The sequence below is a fragment of the Lepisosteus platostomus genome, chromosome 8 (assembly GCF_059453375.1).
Source record: "Lepisosteus platostomus isolate fLepPlt1 chromosome 8, fLepPlt1.hap1, whole genome shotgun sequence".
Classification (NCBI taxonomy): Eukaryota; Metazoa; Chordata; class Actinopteri; order Semionotiformes; family Lepisosteidae; genus Lepisosteus; species Lepisosteus platostomus.
The window spans coordinates 17,687,067-17,713,324 of NC_142618.1; the positions used below are offsets into that span (position 1 = coordinate 17,687,067).

Below are 26,258 nucleotides of genomic sequence, written 5' to 3' on the forward strand. Positions count from 1 at the left end.
CCCTCTACCCCGGACCTGACATGAGCAGCCGCTGCCTGGGTGACAGTCAGTCATCGTGCTGACCCCTCCCAGCCACAGAATAAACGCTGACTGGCCCCCTCTGAGCGCGTGCTCGTGCCCTAAACACACACACAGTGGCCCACTGGAGGCAACAATTAGCAATGGTCATTAATCACGATGAACAAAACGCTGCCAAACGGCTAATGCATGCTGAGTGTTGTGGGATTTAAACACCAAAGACATTAGTGAAAGAGCGCACTCCAGCAGGGAACCCCTCTGGGCAAGAGGGCTGTAGGCCTCATCTATACGATCCCTCGCTGAGAGGCGATGGCACAGCGTCAGAGCCTCATAGGGAGAGGATATTCGCACTCAGCTATTTCAGTCCACTGTGCTGCTCCATCAGAGAAGAATATCACTGCACAGTATCGCACACGGCAAGACAACCAGGGCCTGGACATACCCAGAGGACTATTAAAACTTTCTGCGCAGAACAAATTCATGTATTTCTGTATAGGTAAGTCCAGTCACAGGGCTCTAGACTCTTACAGTCCTGTGAGTGTATTGACACTGCCCAGTCACAGGCTCTAGACTCTTATAGACCTGTGAGTGTACTGACACAGCCCAGTCACAGGCTCTAGACTCTTATAGTCCTGTGAGTGTACTGACACAGCCCAGTCACAGGCTCTAGACTCTTATAGTCCTGTGAGTGTACTGACACAGTCCAGTCACAGGCTCTAGACACTTATAGTCCTGTGAGTGTACTGTCACAGCCCAGTCACAGGCTCTAGACACTTATAGTCCTGTGAGTGTACTGACACAGCCCAGTCACAGGCTCTAGACACTTATAGTCCTGTGAGTGTACTGACACAGCCCAGTCACAGGGCTCTAGACTCTTACAGTCCTATGAGTGTACTGACACAGTCCAGTCACAGGCTCTAGACTCTTATAGTCCTGTGAATGTACTGACACAGTCCAGTTACAGCCACACATAATATTCTCATTCCTATAATTAAAAACTATGCAAACAATACATAAGTGAATACATCACATTGGCAATGTTTTCTAATCATAAGAAAACAAATTTATAGAGAAATTAGTGCAAATCACTTTTCACTTGTGCTTTATTTAGGTGACAACTGTTTACAGTGCTTAATACTTAATATTCAAACAGCTATCATTTAAATTACAGAAAACTACAAATTTCTATCCCCTGCCATCTCCTTTCACTGAGTCTCCTGTCCTGTTGTGTGTATTAGGGAAAATAATTAAATGTTATGTCTTATTACTTAAAGTTTCCCATCCGGATGTGTGGAATAGAGCAGCTGATTCCATTACCATACAGGACAGGAGATAGAGTGAGAGATGAGATTAGAGAGGAGCAGATCTAGTAATATAGACAGTTACAGAGTTGAAAAGGAGACACAGTGGAGAACAAAGAGGGTTCTGTCTGTATATATAACTGGCATACAAAGTTATTGCAATTGTGTGCTCTAGCATGCAGAAATATTTAATAGTATTTGCAGTTGTCCTACATTGTCTTATTTGTATCTCATATTCATACTGATTTACTGTTTTGTAATAATGTGCTTTTTTCTGCTCAATGAAAGGAAGTGGATCATTGTTGAAGCCCCACCCCTCCATCCAGCTCCTTTCCCATTTGTCAGCTCTCTTGTCAGTCGCTCTTACAGTCCAATGGAGAAGGCCCCTGAGTCAGTGGACTGTTTTTCATCATATTTAAAGGACAGCGTCTGGTTACTCTTGTACAGATCGTTGCTGTTGGACATGGTCGACCTGATCTGGTGTTCGGACACCTGGACAGACAGAGGAAGGCAGACAGACAGAGCACAGAGTGAAGAGAGGCAGACACACTGACTGGACATTACAGAACATTAACACTGCAATGTGAGAGAGGAGTTAATACACTACAGTACATTAACACTGCACTGAGAGAGAGGGATTAATACAGTACAGACACACTGACTGGACACTCCAGTACATTAACACTGCACTGAGAGAGAGGGGTTAATACAGTCAAGACACACTGACTGGACACTCCAGTACATTAATACTGCACTGAGAAAGCCCTGACGTATTTAAATTCAAAATCATTAACATCATATCTCAGTTCTATGGATTAGGAGTTCTATGTTTACAATGAAATAACTTGACATTAAGATCAGTGTGAATCAGTACAGTGAAGTGCTCTGTCAAAGTTAGTGAGAATTTGATTGCAATATCAGTGAGATGGGCAATCACTCTCACAATAAAGTTAGTGAAACCAACAGTGGGTCAGACAGCTCTGTCATTTCAAGTGTAAATCCGAGTTGTAATGCAGCAATTAAGTGGGTGCTCTGATATGATCACACAGGCTACTGGACAAGACCTGACAGATCTGACTTGCATAGGAGCTGACTGACTAGTCCTCCACCTCTTCAAATTTCTTGGCCTTGTACTGCTCCGCCCCTTTCAGGAAGTTCAAGAGGATGATATCACAAAGGACAGTGCCCTGCAGCCAATGAGAGAAGAGCAGGATGTCAGTCAAAACGCCAGCAGAGGATGTTGTAGCTTATAAGAATGAGAATGAGAATGAGAATGAGATTTCTTACCACTCCAACTGAGGTGAAAGCTGCCACAATGTTGATCAGTGTTGGAATCATGTTAAATTTCCCAGCCTGGGTTAAAGACAGTTAATAGCTTCTTGTTTCTTCATATCAATATGTATTTACTTTATGCTTTTTCTACCTGCACTTGTCTAGAATACATGTCATCAGCCATTTGTGTGCCCAGTCCTGTCTGTGGTCTAAATCTTGGTGAATTTCCTTTGCTGTTTCTGCAGTGGCTGTTAAAACAACTAGTTTATGAACTGCACCGGCGTCTTGATCATCGATCCCTGTGGTGCTCCACTCATGATTTCACATCAGTTTTAATAGTCCTCCCTTTTCTGTGCTTGCTGCAGTCTTCACATGCTCTGTGTCTCTCCATTACTGTTGCTTGTTCAAAGATCTCTAATATGCTGGTTAAAATGTATTTAATAAATTCTTGTTGACCGGTTCATAGGATATTATTTACTTGATATTTTCTTTAGTTTATGTCTAATTATTGTTTCCATATCCTTACATGTGACAGAAGGCTGACACATTTATCTAGAATTACCTGGCTCCTTTCCACAGATGGGTACTACACTTAACAATTAGTAAGTCTCCAGTTTCCAGGTACCATCCCTGTCTCAGGATTCCGCTGGGAAACGACACGTAGTTTAAAGAACAACACTTACATTTCCATAGACAAGAACATCAAATCTGATGGCGTAGGCTTTGAGCAGGGTGCGATATTCTGTGCCGTTCTCCATCTTGTAATACTTGGCATATCTTCACCAGGGAGAGAGAAAGAGAGAGAAGGAAGTAAGTCCTTTTCCCGTATGAGCCCACCGGCCACACCATTCACAAATATTCTGGGAAGAAGCATTTAATGATCAATTTGTCACTCCTCCACAAGTATCCCATTCCTATTCTCCTAGTGCAGACCTTTGCCATCAAGACCCCCCCCCCCCACCTCCATACATCACATGACTCTCATCAAGGCGACAGAACCAAGCAGGTGGTGCTCCGACACCATCTTTGAAATCACGCCCCGATCTTTGGCATCTTTTAGGCATGTCCTAGCAAAATCTATTTTACTTTGCGGTTTGTGTTACTCTCGGCTGCTTGGACAGCTTCAAGATTTTCAGCACCTCTGATAAATAATCCCATTTCTCCTTCGCCCTTCTGTTCCATGTTCTTTTGCCCACTCTTCCCAGCATTCCCCTGGGCAGAGTCCAATCTGCCCTCGGTTTGTGACACAGCTGGGATCCCTCCTGCCATGGGTACAACATGGGTCCCTCCAGCCTCATTCAAATTCTTCAAAACCTGGACATTTTTCCCTCCTCTGTGCTTTGTGATGAGCAGCTGCACCTTCCCACCTACTGTACCTGTCAAGTTTAATCTGTCATTAGTAAGGGAGGTGCTGTCATCGCCGTGTCACCTCGAGGTGACATTGTCCCACAATACCGAGCTCCCGTTTCATATTGTTCAGATCTCTCAAAGCTTCTGTTGCTGCTTGTACTTTCAGAAACTGACCGGACCTGAGGGTGCCACGGCCGATAACATTGCTGCCTTGCGGGGCTGGGCTTGTGGGTTCAATTCCAGACCCGAGGTGCTGTCTGTGTGGAGTTTGCATGTTCTCATTGGGTTTGTGTGGGTTTCCTCCGGGTCCTTGGGTTTCCCCTTACAATCCAGAGACAGGCTTGTAGATGAATTGGCTTCTGTTGTGAGTGCGTGCATACAGTGTGTGTGTGTGTGTGTGTGTGTGTGTGTGTGTGTGTGTGTGTGTGTGTGTGTGTGTGTGTGTGTGTGTGTGTGTGTGTGTGTCTGCCTGCCCTGTGCTGGACTGGCGTCTCATCCTGCCTTGCACCTGCTGCTTGCCATAAGAGGCTCCAGCTCCCCCACAGCCCTGGACTGGATAAAGCAGTTAGAAAATGAATGGATGATCTGGCTCTGAACGACACTATTACAGTGACAGCAGAATATTTTCAGAGTTGATTGAAGCAAGACACCTTCTCCAGTCCGTAACTCATTCTGCTGAATGAAGCTTTTTGGTTCGTGAGGAATAACAAGACCCAAATTACTGAGGGGCCTCCAATAGTTTCCCGCGAAGGAATGTGACGTTCAGGGCTGAGCTGCACGGAAAGGGCCTCTTTGGAGGGGGAGACGCAGAAAGAGGCAACTCAGATCTGCCAGCCTGCAGCTGAATGACCACTGGCACCCTGTCTTCTGATCAGACAAAGATGGAGCTTTAGGTCCTGATCATCAGCGTTCTGTTTGGTGTCAAAAGGCGAAGCTCCTGTTGAGGAAACACTTGTGCACTCAGAGGAATAGGGGGCATCTCTCATATTTTGGGGTTATCCTCTTGTACTGCAGCTCAAGTCAGGAGAGGGGGAATTGTGAGCTCTGATACGGACCAGGACATTTCGAACAAAATGCCTCGTTCTTCCTGGCAACAAAATCAGGCTGGTTTGAAGTTGTCACTCCGGCATGGCAGTGATCCAAAGCACAGATCCACACTGGCAACAAAATAGGTCATAGCTGTGACACCACCGGGGGCAGCAGAGAGCCTCTTTTAGTGCGCTGGTGTCAGGCAAACACTTGCGCAAATGGAACAAAACAGCATTTTAAATTCAAGCTTTTCATCTGAAAGGGACACAACACTCCGCACCAGGCAGTACGGAGCGCTGACTAACTTCTCTTTCAGATATTCAGACCCTTTGCCGGAGGGCTCGAGTGCAGGTGTCACCACAGCAGCAGGTTCTGCGAAGGGTACCTGAAGTTGTATCCCGGGGACACGCTGGTCTTCTCAGACATGCTGTCCAGTCGAGTGAAGGAATAAGAGGGGATACAGTGTTCCTCCGACTTGTCAAGGTCACACACCCAGCCGATCTTAATGCCAATCACTCCCCCCTGAGAGAGAGAGGGGTTAATACAGTCCAGACACACTGACTAGACACTCCAGTACATTAACACTGCACTGAGAGAGAGGGGTTAATACAGTACAGACACACTGACTGGACACTACAGGACATTAACACTGCACTGAGAGAGAGGGGTTAATACAGTCCAGACACACTGACTAGACACTCCAGTACATTAACACTGCACTGAGAGAGAGGGGTTAATACAGTCCAGACACACTGACTGGACACTACAGGACATTAACACTGCACTGAGAGAGAGGGGTCAATACAGTCCAGACACACTGACTGGACACTACAGTACATTAACACTGCACTGAGAGAGAGGGGTCAATACAGTCCAGACACACTGACTGGACACTACAGTACATTAACACTGCACTGAGAGAGAGGGGTTAATACAGTACAGACACACTGACTGGACACTACAGTACATTAACACTGCACTGAGAGAGAGGGGTCAATACAGTCCAGACACACTGACTGGACACTACAGTACATTAACACTGCACTGAGAGAGAGGGGTTAATACAGTACAGACACACTGACTGGACACTACAGGACATTAACACTGCACTGAGAGAGAGGGGTTAATACAGTACAGACACACTGACTGGACACTCCAGTACATTAACACTGCACTGAGAGAGAGGGGTCAATACAGTCCAGACACACTGACTGGACACTACAGGACATTAACACTGCACTGAGAGAGAGGGGTTAATACAGTACAGACACACTGACTGGACACTCCAGTACATTAACACTGCACTGAGAGAGAGGGGTCAATACAGTCCAGACACACTGACTGGACACTACAGTACATTAACACTGCACTGAGAGAGAGGGGTTAATACAGTACAGACACACTGACTGGACACTACAGGACATTAACACTGCACTGAGAGAGGGGGGTTAATACAGTCCAGACACACTGAATGGACACTACAGGACATTAACACTGCACTGAGAGAGAGGGGTTAATACAGTCCAGACACACTGACTGGACACTACAGGACATTAACACTGCACTGAGAGAGAGGGGTTAATACAGTCCAGACACACTGACTGGACACTACAGGACATTAACACTGCACTGAGAGAGAGGGGTCAATACAGTCCAGACACACTGACTGGACACTACAGTACATTAACACTGCACTGAGAGAGAGGGGTCAATACAGTCCAGACACACTGACTGGACACTACAGTACATTAACACTGCACTGAGAGAGAGGGGTTAATACAGTACAGACACACTGACTGGACACTCCAGTACATTAACACTGCACTGAGAGAGAGGGGTCAATACAGTCCAGACACACTGACTGGACACTACAGTACATTAACACTGCACTGAGAGAGAGGGGTTAATACAGTACAGACACACTGACTGGACACTACAGGACATTAACACTGCACTGAGAGAGAGGGGTTAATACAGTCCAGACACACTGAATGGACACTACAGTACATTAACACTGCACTGAGAGAGAGGGGTTAATACAGTACAGACACACTGACTGGACACTACAGGACATTAACACTGCACTGAGAGAGAGGGGTTAATACAGTACAGACACACTGACTGGACACTCCAGTACATTAACACTGCACTGAGAGAGAGGGGTCAATACAGTCCAGACACACTGACTGGACACTACAGTACATTAACACTGCACTGAGAGAGAGGGGTTAATACAGTACAGACACACTGACTGGACACTACAGGACATTAACACTGCACTGAGAGAGGGGGGTTAATACAGTCCAGACACACTGAATGGACACTACAGGACATTAACACTGCACTGAGAGAGAGGGGTTAATACAGTCCAGACACACTGACTGGACACTACAGGACATTAACACTGCACTGAGAGAGAGGGGTTAATACAGTCCAGACACACTGACTGGACACTACAGGACATTAACACTGCACTGAGAGAGAGGGGTCAATACAGTCCAGACACACTGACTGGACACTACAGTACATTAACACTGCACTGAGAGAGAGGGGTCAATACAGTCCAGACACACTGACTGGACACTACAGTACATTAACACTGCACTGAGAGAGAGGGGTTAATACAGTACAGACACACTGACTGGACACTCCAGTACATTAACACTGCACTGAGAGAGAGGGGTCAATACAGTCCAGACACACTGACTGGACACTACAGGACATTAACACTGCACTGAGAGAGAGGGGTTAATACAGTACAGACACACTGACTGGACACTACAGGACATTAACACTGCACTGAGAGAGAGGGGTTAATACAGTCCAGACACACTGAATGGACACTACAGGACATTAACACTGCACTGAGAGAGAGGGGTTAATACAGTCCAGACACACTGACTGGACACTACAGGACATTAACACTGCACTGAGAGAGAGGGGTTAATACAGTCCAGACACACTGACTGGACACTACAGGACATTAACACTGCACTGAGAGAGAGGGGTTAATACAGTCCAGACACACTGACTAGACACTCCAGTACATTAACACTGCACTGAGAGAGAGGGGTTAATACAGTCCAGACACACTGACTGGACACTACAGGACATTAACACTGCACTGAGAGAGAGGGGTCAATACAGTCCAGACACACTGACTGGACACTACAGTACATTAACACTGCACTGAGAGAGAGGGGTCAATACAGTCCAGACACACTGACTGGACACTACAGTACATTAACACTGCACTGAGAGAGAGGGGTTAATACAGTACAGACACACTGACTGGACACTACAGTACATTAACACTGCACTGAGAGAGAGGGGTCAATACAGTCCAGACACACTGACTGGACACTACAGTACATTAACACTGCACTGAGAGAGAGGGGTTAATACAGTACAGACACACTGACTGGACACTACAGGACATTAACACTGCACTGAGAGAGAGGGGTTAATACAGTACAGACACACTGACTGGACACTCCAGTACATTAACACTGCACTGAGAGAGAGGGGTCAATACAGTCCAGACACACTGACTGGACACTACAGTACATTAACACTGCACTGAGAGAGAGGGGTTAATACAGTACAGACACACTGACTGGACACTACAGGACATTAACACTGCACTGAGAGAGGGGGGTTAATACAGTCCAGACACACTGAATGGACACTACAGGACATTAACACTGCACTGAGAGAGAGGGGTTAATACAGTCCAGACAGACTGACTGGACACTACAGGACATTAACACTGCACTGAGAGAGAGGGGTTAATACAGTCCAGACACACTGACTGGACACTACAGGACATTAACACTGCACTGAGAGAGAGGGGTCAATACAGTCCAGACACACTGACTGGACACTACAGTACATTAACACTGCACTGAGAGAGAGGGGTCAATACAGTCCAGACACACTGACTGGACACTACAGTACATTAACACTGCACTGAGAGAGAGGGGTTAATACAGTACAGACACACTGACTGGACACTCCAGTACATTAACACTGCACTGAGAGAGAGGGGTCAATACAGTCCAGACACACTGACTGGACACTACAGTACATTAACACTGCACTGAGAGAGAGGGGTTAATACAGTACAGACACACTGACTGGACACTACAGGACATTAACACTGCACTGAGAGAGAGGGGTTAATACAGTCCAGACACACTGAATGGACACTACAGGACATTAACACTGCACTGAGAGAGAGGGGTCAATACAGTCCAGACACACTGACTGGACACTACAGGACATTAACACTGCACTGAGAGAGAGGGGTTAATACAGTCCAGACACACTGAATGGACACTACAGGACATTAACACTGCACTGAGAGAGAGGGGTTAATACAGTCCAGACACACTGACTGGACACTACAGGACATTAACACTGCACTGAGAGAGAGGGGTTAATACAGTCCAGACACACTGACTGGACACTACAGGACATTAACACTGCACTGAGAGTGAGGGGTTAATACAGTCCAGACACACTGACTGGACACTACAGGACATTAACACTGCACTGAGAGAGAGGGGTTAATACAGTCCAGACACACTGACTGGACACTACAGGACATTAACACTGCACTGAGAGAGAGGGGTTAATACAGTCCAGACACACTGACTGGACACTACAGGACATTAACACTGCACTGAGAGAGAGGGGTTAATACAGTCCAGACACACTGACTGGACACTACAGGACATTAACACTGCACTGAGAGAGAGGGGTTAATACAGTCCAGACACACTGACTGGACACTCCAGTACATTAACACTGCACTGAGAGAGAGTGGTTAATACAGTCCAGACAAATGACACACAGAACTCGGCAGACAGACAGGGTAACACAGACTGGAAAAGCAGTGAGACAAGCAGCCAGACACATGAGATTCCCTGAGCACTCTAATACACTCACGCACCCAGAATCCCTGACACTGAGACACAGACACATGGAACCCCACCCTCGCGCACACAGCTGTACCTGGCTCGCCAGAGCGTAGAAGTCCTGGTGTGCGAATTTCAGGACGTCCCCCAGTCTGAAGATAGGGCAGTAGCGGTGCTCCACAGGGTGGAAGTTACAGGTCTTGATGTATGTCTTGGTGATGTTCGGCAGGAAATTCCCCCTGCACAGCACAGAGCACAGCGAGCAGAGAACAGGCTACAGACAGTGTAAACACTGTAGTGGACCACAACACACAGCGGAAAAGGCGCACTTTAGAGATTAGGAACCTGCCGTGGATAATGACAACATTACAGGGAGAGGGAGTGCTTGGCAAACCCAGACAGGAGTCACACAGGCAGCGAAGAGACAGGGGCAGTCCAGAACTGCTTAAGGAAAAACATAATGTCTGGGCTGTAGGATGTGTCTGTGTAGGAGAGGGAGAGGAGGATTATGAGGTGAGGGGTGAGGTGGGGAGAAACGTGAAAGAGAGGAGAGAATGGGTAAGGGGAGGTGAAGGGGAGATGAAAATATGGGAGACTAATTCCATAGACAGTGGGAAGAAAGAAATGGGTAAAGGAATTGTAGAGATTTGCCATTTGACTCAGCCTCCACTCTACCCTCTTCCCAGAGTTCCTGTGCTCTTTCCTCCTGACACAGGTCCACTCTACTCACTTCCCAGAGGTCCTGTGCTCTTTCCTCCTGACACAGGTCCACTACCCTCTTCCCAGAGTTCCTGTGCTCTTTCTTCCTGACACAGGTCCACTCTACCCTCTTCCCAGAGTTCCTGTGCTCTTTCCTCCTGACACAGGTCCACTACCCTCTTCCCAGAGTTCCTGTGCTCTTTCTTCCTGACACAGGTCCACTCTACCCTCTTCCCAGAGTTCCTGTGCTCTTTCCTCCTAACACAAGTCCACTACCCTCTTCCCAGAGTTCCTGTGCTCCTTCCTCCTGAGTTACCATATCACTTTCTCACTCACTTGGTGAAGTTGAACATCGGGAATCGGATGCTGTTCTTGATAAAAATGGTGAAATTCTCAGCCTCCATCATCGGGTCTCTGTCAAAGGGAATGAAACAGAAGACCTTAGTTTTGAACTTGTAGAGATAGGGTTAGAATCAAAGAGCTGCAATTTTTGCAGAGACAGCAGACGCTGACGGAGCGACAGAAAGGGACAGGAGAGCTGTGGGGTCAATGCAGAGCGGCCGAACAGAACAGGTTCATCCCAGCCGGGAGAAAAAATCTCAATGGAAAACCTGTTGCAATTAAATTAATAAAGCACTTTGATCCATCGAGTCTGAGAAGCAAAGCCGAAAGAAAGCACTTTCTAACATGATTTAAAAAACACCAAGCTCCAGTTAAAGAACAGGAAAAAACAGCACGGCCTAAGAAAGAAACAGTGCAGTCGTACAGAAAAAGAGGTTCTCCGATTTCCCAACAGCAGAAGAACAGTGAAGGATGAGGCGTCTCAGAGATAATGACATGATGAATGAAGAAAAGGAGAAGACGTTTGTATTCAATTAAGATTCCACTCAGGTGTTTGCACGGGGAGAGATGAGCAACGACAAAGGTCTGTATTAATGAGGTTAGAACAGAAGATGCAGGACGGTTTGGGGCTCTAGAAGCACTTACAGCTCTCTAGGGCCTGACATATCCTACCACTCGTACTCAAGGAAATGAGGGATGTAATTCAGAAGCCATTAACAAAGCTCTTCCACAGTCACTCGGGACAGGGGCGGACAGCTGCTGGCTGTTACTTGTAGTTTCCGTCCGTAGCGAGAGTGACAGGACTGACCCAGGTAATTATAGACCAATAGGTCGGATGTCTGTGGCATTTGCACGGAATAACAACAGGAATTAAATGCTTTTGGGAATGTTAATTGATGGGAAGACTTGGTGCGATCTGCTGAGGGCCAGCCCCCTGGCCTTCGAATGAGGGGGCTGGGAGCCCCAAAAGAACCCAGAGGGACCCCCAAACCAATGCTTGGGAAAAGCGAGAGAAATGAATGACGGAGGAGGCAGCATGGATGTCGAAAGCAGGGAAACTGGAAGGGAGCTGAAAGAACTGGAAGCACTTCAGTAGGAAAGCTGGGTGTCCCTATAAAACAGCAACTGGGGCCAGTGGAGCTGCTGCTGGAGAGGACGGCTCCCAGGAACATGGGATCGGAATAAGGAGGAATTAGGCGAAAATCCAGACTGGCACGGGGATCGGTGTTCTTGCGTTTCTGAAACTGGAAAGAAGAAGGCAAGGCGGAAGTACTGCTGAGGTGCCCTGGGAGGTGAGCTGCAACCATTGTGATTAGTATTGGACTGGCTGGAGACAGCCGATCGAGGGCACAGCTTGCCTTTAAGGATAACACCTGAGAGAACGAGCATGCAGCAGCCAGTTGGGGAATGTAAATGTTGGCGAAGACGAAGAGGTGAAAGGATCGAGGTCCGCTCTGCAGGGCCGAGGTCTGAGGAAGGAGACTGAGAGGGGGGAACGATGCAGGAGAGCGACGTGACGCCCCCAGGAATAAGGCTGGAAAGTCCAGTGTTCAGGGCTGGCCAGTGGGAATGTTGTGTGCCCTCGGCTTAACGAGCTGCAGCTTTAACAAACAAAACAACGGATTGTGCTCTAAGTAGTGCAATCCCAAACCTCCCAAACATACAGGCAAACCCAGAGTGACGTGCATGAAAGTCATGAAATTCTTAAGGAAGGGGCACAAAATGAGATGGGGGCAGTCAGGGGCCGACACGTGCCAGGTGGGACACCAGCAGAGCAGGGCTGGAGACATTGCTGGGACCAGAGGCACAGTAAGTTGGACACCTGGTGTTGAGGGAGGATGGAAATGAGGGGAATGGGGAAAGGGTTGAAGAGGCGGGATCCCACTCTGTGGCAGGTGGGATGCCAGCAGGGAAGGGAAACAGACAAGAATACAGGAGACATTGATGGGCTGAAGGCACAATGGGTGGGACACCTGACACTGCAGAAAGAGCAGAAAAGGGGGTTGAGGAGTCAGGAGCTGACACGTGTCAGGTGGGACCCCAGAAGAGCAGGGCTGGAGACATTGCTGGGCTGAAGCCACAGTGGGTGGGACACCTGACGTTGACGGAAGGGTAGGACAGAAGATGGTGGAGAAGAGGGAGTCACGAGCCACACTGGCAGGTGGGATGGACGTCACCAAGACAGTGGGCTTTAGGATTAGGAACCAAAGTGCAGGAGCTAGGGCTGCCAAGGGCTGTGCCAAAGAGAGGGTGAATGCTACATGATGAAATCACAGAAGAATCTGCTCGTCTGCAGATGATGCCAAAGCAGAAGGATTAGCAAACGCTGTATAAGCAGCAAAGGAAACTGAACGATTAAGGTCGAATCCGAGACTGGATAAAACAGCTGGCAGACGTGTCCATCTACTTGCAGACAAGTGCTGTTCATGCACAGGGGTGACATCGCTGCCTTGTAGCTCGGGGGTCCTGGGGTCAACTGACCTGTGGCGCTATCTATGAGGAGTTTGTATATTCTCCCAGTGTGGGTTTCCTCCTACAGTCCAATGACATACTGGCAGTTTAATTGGCTTCTGGGAAAACTGGCCCTGGTGTGAGCGTGTGTCTGTGTGCCCTGTGATGGACTGATGTTCTGTGGACCCGTTCTTGTGCACATTGCTTGCCAGCAATCCGGATCCCCTGCTACCCTGAATTGGATAAAGAGGTTAGGAAATATATGGATGAATGTTATATCCAGGTAGCAAAAATGAAGTACAAATACAAAACAGGAAGCCCATATGAAGCACACAGAGGTGTTAATGGTGGCACTTCATTTTCATCTTGTGGACAATACAGGGAAGCAATTGAAAAGGCAAACAAAATGCTGGGATACAGAGTTAAAAAAATGACGTCTACATCAAGAGATGCTTTGTTAAAAGTTTACAATGCAATCATCAGACCTCATTAAGAATACCGCTTCAAAGCTTGTGGTCACAGCATTATCGAGAAGATACTTCTGGAATCAGTCCAGATAAAACAAGATTCATAACGAGACTTAAAGGCACACCCTGCGCGCACAGGATGATAATGTACCGTTTTCATCACCATTTCAAAGAACAGATATTGTTGCTCTGGAATTTGTCCAAGGAGAAACTACCAGAGACATTCTGGGGATTCAAGGAACGTCCTACACTGTACACTGACAGGCTGAAGATACTGCATTTCCTCTGTTTTAAACAGAGAAGACTTTGAGAGGCCCTGATACACGTTTTCAAAAGCCTCAAATTTCACATGGCGGCATAATTTAGAAAGAACAATGAAACACAAAACAGAGGACACAAGTGGAAACTATATAAAAGTGCATTTAAAACCACAAAACGTATGTGGAAGTATGTAACAAGCTACCCAGCCATGTTGTTTAATCCATGACCTCAGCTGCTTTCAAGGAGCAGCTAGAAGACATCCTCAGATTAATAAAATACAAACCACTACATGGGATAGATGGGCCAATGTGTCTCCTCTGGTTTGTGAGGAGAAATTCTGACAAACACACTCACATGTGTATGGAGTCGACCTCTGCTGGACACCAGCCCTTCATCTCACAGGTTTTAAAAGTGCTGTTATAACTGACACACCGGCCAGTTTTTATACCTGAAAAAGAGACTGAGGTTAATACAGCCCAGAAACACTGACTGGACACTACAGTACATTAACACTGCACTGAGAGAGAGGGGTTAATACAGTCCAGACACACTGACTGGACACTACAGTACATTAACACTGCACTGAGAGAGAGGGGTTAATACAGTCCAGACACACTGACTGGACACTCCAGTACATTAACACTGCACTGAGAGAGAGGGGCTAAGACAGTCCAGACACACTGACTGGACACTCCAGTACATTAACACTGCACTGAGAGAGAGGGGTTAATACAGTCCAGACACACTGACTGGACACTATAGTTTCCCTGTTCTTCCTGTCTGTGTCACACTTGACTCACAACAGCCCTGGGCTCCCACCCTGCTCTGGAGCTGTGTGCTGAAAGGATGTGAAAGCAGGCTTGCAGACACATGGATTAGAGTACCAGGAAGTGGTGAAGAGAGGGGTTCAACACTGACACAGACAGAGCCCGGCGGACACACACTCATGGGCAGAGGTGACTCACCATTGCCCCCAGACTGCCCCATGTGTTTCCTGCAGTCAACATCGCTGTGACACCGGTACTTGACCTCACTCTGCAGAGACACACAATGAGCACCACTCACACGGTTACTGCTAGAATTGCACTTTCTAGTATTGTAACTACCTACCATCACTGCTACTACCATTATTACTATTGCAATTACTATTCATCACTAATATGTCACTACTACTCTATCACTAGTACTGCCACTCTGACTGGAGCTGTTAGTACTTCTGCCACTTATACTTGAGGTAATAAAGAGTTAAAAAGTTTTTAGCAAGCTAAGTCTAAGTTTCAAGTTCAATAAATACCGTGGCCTTGAGGTCCCGGGCACTCTGCCTAGTTCCCTAGTGCGCGACACCTGCACTCGTGTTTGTCTCATTCTCGTACTCGTACTCTCACGGATCGAGCTCTGCTGCTTAGCAGCCCCAACGATAAGAACGTTGTAACCTGCTCATTATAGTGTATATATATGCTGGGAAGATGAGCTGCAGTTTGAGCTCCACTTTGCCATCCCGCTAGGTGTCTGCTCCTTGTGAACACAATAAAGACTCGTTCCTCTGACGGAACCTGAGTCAAGTTTCTGATTCGACACTGCTCTATCACTCATACAACAACCACTTTACTCATAATAACAAGAGAGTGCTGCTCACCTCTGGACAGAGCCCCTGCATCTGGTTTTCTGTGGTAATTAACTTGGTGATAATGCAGAACACTGAAGCACCCTAACGAGGAACAGACAAGAAAAGCACAAACATTGGATGTTTTTACATTAATATAATACTGTGTTAGCTCCTGCACTGGGCTGTGTGAGCTCTGTTAGTATTACACTGCTGTGTGTGTGATATTAATATAATACTGCACTGGACTGTGTTAGCTCTGTTAGTATTACACTGCTGTGTGTGTGATATTAATATAATACTGCACTGGACTGTGTTAGCTCTGTTAGTATTACACTGCTGTGTGTGTGATATTAATATAATACTGCACTGGACTGTGTTAGCTCTGTTAGTATTATACTGCTGTGTCTGTTTGAAATTAATATAATACTACACTGGACTGTTAGCTCTGTTAGTATTACACTGCTGTGTGTGTGATATTAATATAATACTGCACTGGGCTGTGTGAGCTCTGTTAGTATTATACTGCTGTGTGTGTGATATTAATATAATACTGCACTGGGCTGTGTGAGCTCTGTTAGTATTATACTGCTGTGTGTGTGATATTAATATAATACTGCACTGGGCTGTGTGAACTCTGGCTCGTTCCCTCACCTGAGTTGGGGTGACGTAGTCGGCCACGTCCATCACCTTAGTGTTGTAGACCCCGAACCCCTTCACCTTGGTCATGACGGAGGACTCGATGGCCGTGTCCCGGACCTGGTAGGCCTTCTCGTGCAGGAACACCCAGCTGGACTCAGACAGAGAGCACAGCTCTTAATACAGCTCCTCGGGGTGGGAAGTGGGTATGGTATGGGTACAGAACAGTACCCGACGTCATCTGAAGACGTTCCTTCCTTGGCCCGCGGTCCGAGCGGGCCCCCCTCAGCGCTGTGAGAAAGCATGATGGAGCTGCGCGCCCACAGGGGGGCGACAGTGAGCCCTGGCCCTGCAGGAAGTGAGCCTGGCTCAAGGGGGAGCTCCAGGACCAGCGATCTCACACAGGAAGCAAGGCCCAACTCCTCCGACACGCCCGCCTTCCAGTCACTCGTCTCTACAGGTCTCCGGTAGCAGAGGATCAATGTCACAGTGACAGTCTCTCTCACGAGCTGTCAGACTATTCCACTCGTGGAATTCTGTTATTCCATCACAGGGACACTCTCTCACGAGCTGTCAGACTATTCCACTCGTGGAATTCCGTTATTCCATCACAGTTACACTCTCTCACGAGGTACCAGACTATTCCACTCATGGAATTCTGTTATTCCATCACAGTCACACTCTCTCACGAGGTACCAGACTATTCCACTCATGGAATTCTGTTATTCCATCACAGTCACACTCTCTCACGAGGTACCAGACTATTCCACTCGTGGAATTCTGTTATTCCATCACAGCGACACTCTCTCACGAGGTACCAGACTATTCCACTCGTGGAATTCTGTTAATCCATCACAGCGACACTCTCTCACGAGGTACCAGACTATTCCACTCGTGGAATTCTGTTAATCCATCACTGTGACACTGTTATGAATGGCTGAAAGTTACAGCCACGGTTCCACATTAATTTGTTTTCAATTAACTCAAGTTTATGAGCTGCACATACATTAGATATTTGTACTTCCTCTGACAGACTTCCCACACAAATCAAACCAAACACATAACACTCCATGCACTGCCCTCACTCTCCACATTCTGGAATCTATATTAAACCATTTGCTACTGTATGATTTCAGTGTTAGCAGGACACACACTTTTCTAAAAGCTATAAACCACATAAGCCACACAAACTCTATAATCAGTAGTCAAGGACTTCATTTTACACAGCATTCACAAAGTAAATTGAATAAAATGTGATGTTAAACTCTCTAGACTGTATAAATATATACTTTAGCAGTTCAGGTGGGTAGCTGCGTCAGCATGCGTAGGCTGCAAAGGCATAGGTTTATTCCATGCTGAAAAGAGGAGAAAGAAAACACAACGTTTTGGCCGTGGAGCCTTCTTCAGGCGTGAGCTTACACACACACCCTCACACCTGAAGGAGGCTCCACAGCCAAAACGTTGTGTTTTCTTTCTTCTCTTTTCAGCCTGGAATAAACCTATGACTTAGTCCTTTGCATAAATATATACTGTTTCACTCTCTGTATATATAGTATATTCCGTTTTGTGTGCATCAATAATTCAAACATTCTTTTCTGCAAAATTCTCACAAATGACACATATTTTACACACTGTCCTCACTGTACATGTGCTGTAGTCAACTTCTCTGCAGACACACTCTACACATACTCTACACACTGTCGTCACTGAACATGAACTCTTCAACTTTTCTCTAGGATCACATTCTATCAAGACTCATTGTCTACACACTCCCCTAACATTCTCCTCACTCACACTCACACTGTACTCACATTCTCCTCAGACTCACACTCACACTGTACTCACATTCTCCTCTCTCACACTCACAATGTACTCACGTGCTCCTCAGACTCACACTCACACTGTACTCACATTCTCCTCAGACTCACACTCACACTCACACTGTACTCACATTCTCCTCAGACTCACACTCACATTCACACTGTACTCACATTCTCCTCAGACTCACTCTCACATTCACACTGTACTCACATTCTCCTCAGACTCACTCTCACACTGTACTCACATTCTCCTCAGACTCACACTCACATTCACACTGTACTCACATTCTCCTCAGACTCACTCTCACACTCACACTGTACTCACGTGCTCCTCAGACTCACTCTCACACTGTACTCACATTCTCCTCAGACTCACACTCACATTCACACTGTACTCACATTCTCCTCAGACTCACTCTCACATTCACACTGTACTCACATTCTCCTCAGACTCACTCTCACACTGTACTCATGTTCTCCTCAGACTCACTCTCACACTGTACTCACGTTCTCCTCAGACTCACACTCACACTGTACTCACATTCTCCTCAGACTCACACTCACATTCACACTGTACTCACATTCTCCTCAGACTCACTCTCACACTGTACTCATGTTCTCCTCAGACTCACACTCACACTGTACTCACATTCTCCTCAGACTCACTCTCACATTCACACTGTACTCACATTCTCCTCAGACTCACTCTCACACTGTACTCACATTCTCCTCAGACTCACACTCACATTCACACTGTACTCACATTCTCCTCAGACTCACTCTCACACTGTACTCATGTTCTCCTCAGACTCACTCTCACACTGTACTCACATTCTCCTCAGACTCACTCTCACACTGTACTCACATTCTCCTCAGACTCACACTCACATTCACACTGTACTCACATTCTCCTCAGACTCACTCTCACATTCACACTGTACTCACATTCTCCTCAGACTCACTCTCACACTGTACTCATGTTCTCCTCAGACTCACTCTCACACTGTACTCACGTTCTCCTCAGACTCACACTCACACTGTACTCACATTCTCCTCAGACTCACACTCACATTCACACTGTACTCACATTCTCCTCAGACTCACTCTCACATTCACACTGTACTCACATTCTCCTCAGACTCACTCTCACACTGTACTCATGTTCTCCTCAGACTCACACTCACACTGTACTCACATTCTCCTCAGACTCACTCTCACACTGTACTCATGTTCTCCTCAGACTCACACTCACACTGTACTCACATTCTCCTCAGACTCACTCTCACACTGTACTCACGTTCTCCTCAGACTCACACTCACACTGTACTCACATTCTCCTCACTCACACTGTACTCATGTTCTCCTCAGACTCACTCTCTCCTCAGACTCACACTTACACTGTACTCGTGTTCTCCTCAGACTCACACGTACACTTGTACTCACGCTCTCCTCACACTCACTCTCGCATGACTCCCAGACTCACCCTATGAAGTATGTGATGATGAGAAGCTGCACGACTCTGTTGATGATGCCGATAGTCCAACTTTTCACCACCACAGACTTGGTCGTCTCGTAGGTGAAGAAGTCCTTGACGCAATTCATCTTCTTCCCTCCCAGTGTGATTGTCTTCTCTCCTGTCTCTCCGGAAATCTCTCTCCTCCGCGCGTGTTCCCTCTGCGTCCCCCTGTGGGAGTGTCACCCTGTGAATCAGTCGCCTGCCCGTCCGTTTCAGAAGTTTGCAGCTGTGTTCGCTCTGGTGAATTGCCTCCGTGAGCAGGGGTTCGGGGTTCCAGAGAACAAGCGATTCTGTCTGCGCCTGTCTCTCAACACAGCTGAGAGGCTGCTTCACTCTCCTCTCTCTCAATCCCACACCCACTCTCTGCCCTGCCTCTCTCTCTCTCCCCTGCCCTGCCCTGCCCCCTCTCCCGTCCTCTTTCTTGCATCTTCACTTCTCCCCCGTGCCCCGCTCAGCCTATGGGTCCCGCTGCCCTCCCCCCCCGCCCCCCCTCAGCCCTGCCAAAGCTCGACAGCAAGAGAGCGAAAACTGAGCGTGAAACAGACCCATCAGCAGGACGCTGAGAAAATAAAAATAAAAAACATCAAGTGAAAATCGCACACAGTAATCCATCAGCAAATCTTCCGTTCCCCTCTCTGCCCTGTCGGGTCTGTGCCGGGCTGGTGAGGACAGGGGACAGGGCGTGTGGTTACTGCAATGGGCTCGGGCCGTCCGCTCTGTGCGTGGTGGAGTTTTGTGAAAGGTGATTCATGAGATCCTTCCTTCCTTCAGCGCAGAACTGCAGTTCATGCCCGCGTGCTGGTCTCTCAAGAGAATTTCAAAAAGGCTGCGAAGCTTGAACTTTGCAGGTGGAAGACCTACAGGAGCAAAAGTCTCTGTACTGCTTCTGCAGACCAGAAACAGGGTCACAGCAGTATTGGAAGAAGAGCAGGGGGGGATGGCGGTTAACTCTGACGCTCAGGTTCCTGAGCGCGAGTCTGAACTGGGGTACATTCTGAGTGGAGCTTGCATGTTCTCCTTCTATTGGCATGGACTTCTTTTGACCTCCCATAGGTTTAGGTTAAATGGAGCTTCTGTGTGTGTGTGTGTGGGCACAGGGGCGTTCTGTGATGGACTGTTGTCCAGAGGGGAGATCGGGATTGTCTCTGTGTTTCCTGCAACTCTTACCAGCAATAGGCAACTCTGTGATAATGGATTATTAATAAGACAAACTAGACACTGCTGTTTCATTACAGGGCTCCTCATTAAGCCTTGACTAACGTCCTGCCCCAGGTTTCAGGAAATGCAGCACTAATTGTCCTCAAAACCACAACGCTGCCCCGATCCTGTACTTTCATTAATTATTTAACGAGCTACTCGGCCCAGCTGGAAGAGCTGGTCTCCCAAATGCCAGCGCTGTAAAACACAAGGCGCCCTGGTCACAACAGTCTAGTCTCCCTCTCTCTCTCTCCACCGGTCTGCAGCTGGATCTGTCATGATCATAGCGCATGAGACAGGTTACAGACAAGAAGAGGCCATACAGCCCATCCAGCTAGCTGGCCGTTAGTAGCTAATAGATCTGAGGATCTTATCCAGCTGTTTCATGAGAGAATCCTGAGTGCCGGCTGGCCATCATGGCTGGGAAGCTTGTTCCACACACCCACAGTTATCACATTATTGCTACATTCGACAGCTAGGACTACACAACGTGAAGCACAGGCTGGTCATCCAGTCGAGTCTGGACACAGCACTGACACACATGGGAGGGACAAACCAGTGTCTCACTGTGACTGGTCACTCTGGGCTGGTGTGTGTGGACACAGTCTGACCACTGCACTGACACACACTGGAGGGACAGACCAGTGTCTCACTGTGACTGGTCACTCTGGGCTGGTGTGTGTGGACACAGTCTGACCACTGCACTGACACACACTGGAGGGACAGACCAGTGTCTCACAGTGACTGGTCACTGAGGGCTGGTGTGTGTGGACAGTCTGACCACAGCACTGACACACTGGAGACACAGTGTCTCACTGTGACTGGTCACTCTGGGCTGGTGTGTGTGGACACAGTCTGACCACAGCACTGACACACACTGGAGGGACAGACCAGTGTCTCACTGTGACTGGTCACTCAAGGCTGGTGTGTGTGGACAGTCTGAGCACAGCACTGACACACACTGTGTCTCCAGTCTCACTGTGACTGGTCACTCAAGGCTGGTGTGTGTGGACAGTCTGAGCACAGCACTGACACACTGGAGACACAGTGTCTCACTGTGACTGGTCACTCAAGGCTGGTGTGTGTGGACAGTCTGAGCACAGCACTGACACACACTGGAGGGACAGTGTCTCACTGTGACTGGTCACTGAGGGCTGGTGTGGGTGGACAGTCTGACCACAGCACTGACACACACTGGAGGGACAGACCAGTGTCTCACTGTGACTGGTCACTCAAGGCTGGTGTGTGTGGACAGTCTGAGCACAGCACTGACACACACTGGAGGGACAGTGTCTCACTGTGACTGGTCACTGAGGGCTGGTGTGGACACCGTCTGACTGCAGAAGGTGCCTTCAGAGGCTAAGAGGTGTGTAAGATTGAGTAACACTGGATTAGGGACTCCAAGATCCTCAAACCAACCAAAGGACTCAGAGTGGGAAAAGGGCCAGAAGAAAATTACATTTCATCGAGGAAATTGAAATCTAATGAGGCAGCAGGCACAACAGTTTCCATTCGCTGTGTCCACTGGACCCTGGTGCTGCAGGACTGAGCTGGATATTAATCTCTAATTAATCAGCAGCAGTGACCTCCAGCGACAGCTCGGCAGCAGGGAAGGGGTTAAGAGTGAGAGAGTGAGGAGGCAATCACAGCACTGCAGTCAGCACACACACACACACACACACACACACTCCGCTGTCAGGGCTAGGGGAGGACAGTGGTATTATTACATTTCTTAAGTGGCTCCATTAGCGTTGAGGCCAGCTTCTGACATAGAGTACAACCACAGAGCAGCTCCCACACTGAGTACACAACCACACACAGCACACACTAATACTGACACACTGAAAACCCAACAATGCACAGCACACACAAATACTGACACGCTGAAAACACAACAACGCACAGCACACACTAATACTGACACGCTGAAAACACAACATCGCACAGCACACACAAATACTGACACGCTGAAAACACAACATCGCACAGCACACACTAATACTGACACGCTGAAAACACAACATCGCACAGCACACACTAATACTGACACGCTGAAAACACAACAACGCACAGCACACACTAATACTGACACACTGAATATACCACCTCACCAAATTATGCAAACATTTTACGAATCAGCTGGAAATTGAATTTCCAACCACATATGAAACAGTATTATGTCAACAGCAAATCTCGGGAAAGCAGGCATTGAAGGAAAGGTTTAAGTGAAGTACAATGGGATAGATATCCCATGAGTAGAAAAAAAGAAGGCAACAAATTCAACACAGGCTACGTGAAGCACTGACGGTCATCACCAAAGCTTAAAATCAGCTCCAGAATGGGTCAAAAATCAATCTGGAAACTTCCGAGTTAAAATAGGGAGCTTTAGGAAATCATGAAAAAACAGTAGGACGCAGTTAAAGAAAAGGAGTACACTGAATTGCAAGAACAGGTTTACAGAACATATTAGATGAGACTGAGAGAGAAACAGAAAATAGTACTTTAAGACAGGTTAAAATAAAATAAATAAGAAATTCTTTCATTTCTGCATCAGCAAAAGAAGAGTCAGGGAGGAAGGGAAAGGACACAGCTCTGGAGCAGAGGGAGGAGTTTTGTCCTAGAAGCACTGAAGATGATTAAACCCCCAGATGGTATCTTACTGACTGTACTCAAGGAAATGAGAGAGCAACTGTTCAACAGTCACTCATGACTGGGGTCGTACCCAGGGCCTGGAGTGCTGATATAATACCCATCCATGAAGAAGAAAACTGAGAAAACTGGACCAATAACTCTGACTTCTGTTTCGTGTAAGGTTTGAGAACCGGTTTGAAGAACTACACCAGAAGATCCTCTATATATGGAAATGATATCCTAGGAGACAGTCAGCATGGATTTAGAAAAAGTGGCACTGGCCTTAGGGGTTTGTTAGAGCTCTTTAAACAAGTAACAACAGTAATGGATACACACAGAGCACATCAAGTGATTTTCAGAAGTTGTTTGATAAAGTTCCTCATTAAACATTACTTCTCAAATTGCAGGCAGTAGACATTCAGGCAAATGTGAGTGTTTGAATTCAGAATAAGACAATATAAGATCACTTTATGAGCCATATACAATTTCTTGCATTAAGAATCTGTCTTTTCACACACCCCAACTTGCTCTACATGAGACACAGACAGGGAGAGAGACACTTGGGGTCAGAGCGCAGGGTCAGCCATTTATACAGCACCCCTGGGGTTAAGGGCCTTGCTCTAGGGCCCAACGGAGTAGGATTCCTCTGCCAGCCAGAGGATTTGAACCGGCAGCCTTCCAGCCACAGGCACAGATCCTTAGCCACAGAGCCACTGTGTTTTCTTATTAAGTAGAAGACAGTGATAAGCGATGGAATTTCACACAGAGGTGCTGTAATTAGTGGTGTGCCACAGGGCTCAGGGACTCTGTCAAAGTCAGGATCAGCAGTGAAACATTAACTAGAGCGCACAGGTGGAAACTGTGTGGAAGTAAAAACTTCTCTGCACTATCTGAACAGTAGACCTGTAGACAGTAGACCCTTCTTTACACAGAGAGCTGGGAGAATGTGGAAAAAGCTGCCCAGCCATGTTGTTGAAGCCGATTCTCTGACCACTGGCACCCACACTATAGACTTTCAGTGTAAGTAAACACTGTACAGTGTGTTCACTGACACACACTATACACAGACTCACAGTATACACACATACTGTACACAAACTCACACTATATACTGAAACACTGATACACACACAATACACAGACTCACACTGAACACTGTTCACATACAATACACAGACTCACATTGAACACTAACACACTGTACACACACAATACACAAACTCACATTGAACACTGACACACTGTACACACACAATACACAGACTCACATTGAACACTGACACACTGTACACACACAATACACAGACTCACATTGAACACTAACACACCGTACACACACAATACACAGACTCACATTGAACACTGACACACTGAACACACACAACACACAGACTGACACCGTTCACTGATCCACACGTTCACAGAGTCACTCTACACTCACACTGTATACACACACTGTGCACACACGGTACAGGCCCAGAAGCTCAGAGACTCCCCCGTCACTATACACTGTCGACTTATACCCATTTCAGCCCTTGATTACCGAACACCAGCTGTGCCCCCTTGCATGATTCGAACCCACAACCGCCCCCTGTAACAAGTGTGGAGCTGCTGTGCCACCCCATGGCCAGGACGTGCTCCAACAGCTGGCATCTGGAGCGGACCGGGGTGCTATGGAACAGGAGTCAGACGGCCAGCGGAGAGGGCGCAAGTCTGACCAGGTAACCACCCGGTCTCTCCTCCGAGCCGATGGAGAGGTCGGAGGGGGAAGATGGGAATCTTCAGACGTCCTAGAAACCACTCAGACTGCTCCTCTGTAATTCAATTCCCCGGTATTTGTTCCTCATTGAACAGAGTGCATTTCCTCTCTTGGCCCAGGATGGGGTGTCCGGTAACGCACCCAAAACTAATTACAGGGCTCTGAGATTCCCACAGAGATCGTCCCCCCCCCTCCTCTCTTCTCCGGGGGCCAGAGAGGTGGGGAGACAGACAGGCTGGGTCTCCCTCTAATCTAATGGGACTGCGGCTGCTCGCTGACCCTTCCCTGCACCGCCCAGGCGAGAAACAAGACGGGAATCATCCACACAGCAGGGAGGAGCGGACCGCAGGACAGCGGTGTGTCTGGACTGGGCCCACTGCACACTCACTGAACACAAAGTCTCTCTCTCTGTCCCTCGGGCTGAGACAGACACCAGGGACACGAGCTTCAGTCTAGACAAGTGTACAGACTCACTGAACACAGAGTCTCTCTCTGTCCCCCTCGGGCTGAGACAGACACCAGGGACATGAGCTTCAGTCTAGACAAGAGTACAGACTCACTGAACCCTGACACACTGAACACAGAGTCTCTCTCTGTCCCTCAGGCTGTGACAGACACCCGGGACACGAGCTTCAGTCTAGACAAGTGTACAGACTCACTGAACACTGACACACTCTGAACACAGAGTCTCTCTCTGTCCCTCAGGCTGTGACAGACACCCGGGACACGAGCTTCAGTCTAGACAAGTGTACAGACTCACTGAACACTGACACACTCTGAACACAGAGTCTCTCTCTGTCCCTCAGGCTGTGACAGACACCCGGGACACGAGCTTCAGTCTAGACAAGTTTAGAAATGCAAAATTGAGACTAGAAGAGGCTACTGGTGAAAATGACTGAGGTGCTTATGTTGAGACATCATTCACATCATCTTCCTGACAATGAAACTGACAAGGGAACTGAAAAGAGGAACAAAATGCTGGGA

General features: G+C 47.6%; 1 protein-coding gene across 2 annotated transcripts; it reads right to left on the minus strand.

The window, feature by feature from the left end:
* Nucleotides 1–1,103: 1,103 nt before the first annotated feature.
* LOC148656946 (P2X purinoceptor 3-like) lies at nucleotides 1,104–20,043 on the minus strand. Of its 2 annotated transcripts, none has more exons than XM_088644328.1 (12): nucleotides 19,655–20,043; nucleotides 16,367–16,502; nucleotides 15,746–15,817; nucleotides 15,075–15,144; nucleotides 14,464–14,557; nucleotides 10,925–11,002; nucleotides 9,987–10,128; nucleotides 5,356–5,492; nucleotides 3,275–3,368; nucleotides 2,607–2,672; nucleotides 2,429–2,506; nucleotides 1,104–1,811 (listed from the first exon to the last, which is right to left on the minus strand). In XM_088644328.1, exons 1-12 carry the CDS (start codon nucleotides 19,771–19,773, stop codon nucleotides 1,683–1,685), a joined length of 1,215 nt encoding a protein of 404 aa, XP_088500454.1. In that variant the 5' UTR covers nucleotides 19,774–20,043; the 3' UTR covers nucleotides 1,104–1,682. The 2 variants fall into 2 exon arrangements, with proteins under 2 accessions (XP_088500454.1, XP_088500455.1); XM_088644329.1 differs by having other exon boundaries at nucleotides 1,730–1,811; nucleotides 2,398–2,506.
* Nucleotides 20,044–26,258: the final 6,215 nt, after the last annotated feature.

Coding starts and splice junctions, on each gene's coding strand:
- LOC148656946 (XM_088644328.1), bottom strand. CDS start 19,773: ATGAATTGCGTCAAGGACTTCTTCACCTACGAGACGACCAAGTCTGTG. Junction 15,818..16,366: donor ACTACGTCACCCCAACTCAG/GTGAGGGAACGA, acceptor GTTCCTCGTTAG/GGTGCTTCAGTGTTCTGCAT. Junction 10,129..10,924: donor CCGATGTTCAACTTCACCAA/GTGAGTGAGAAA, acceptor TGTGCTGTGCAG/GGGGAATTTCCTGCCGAACA.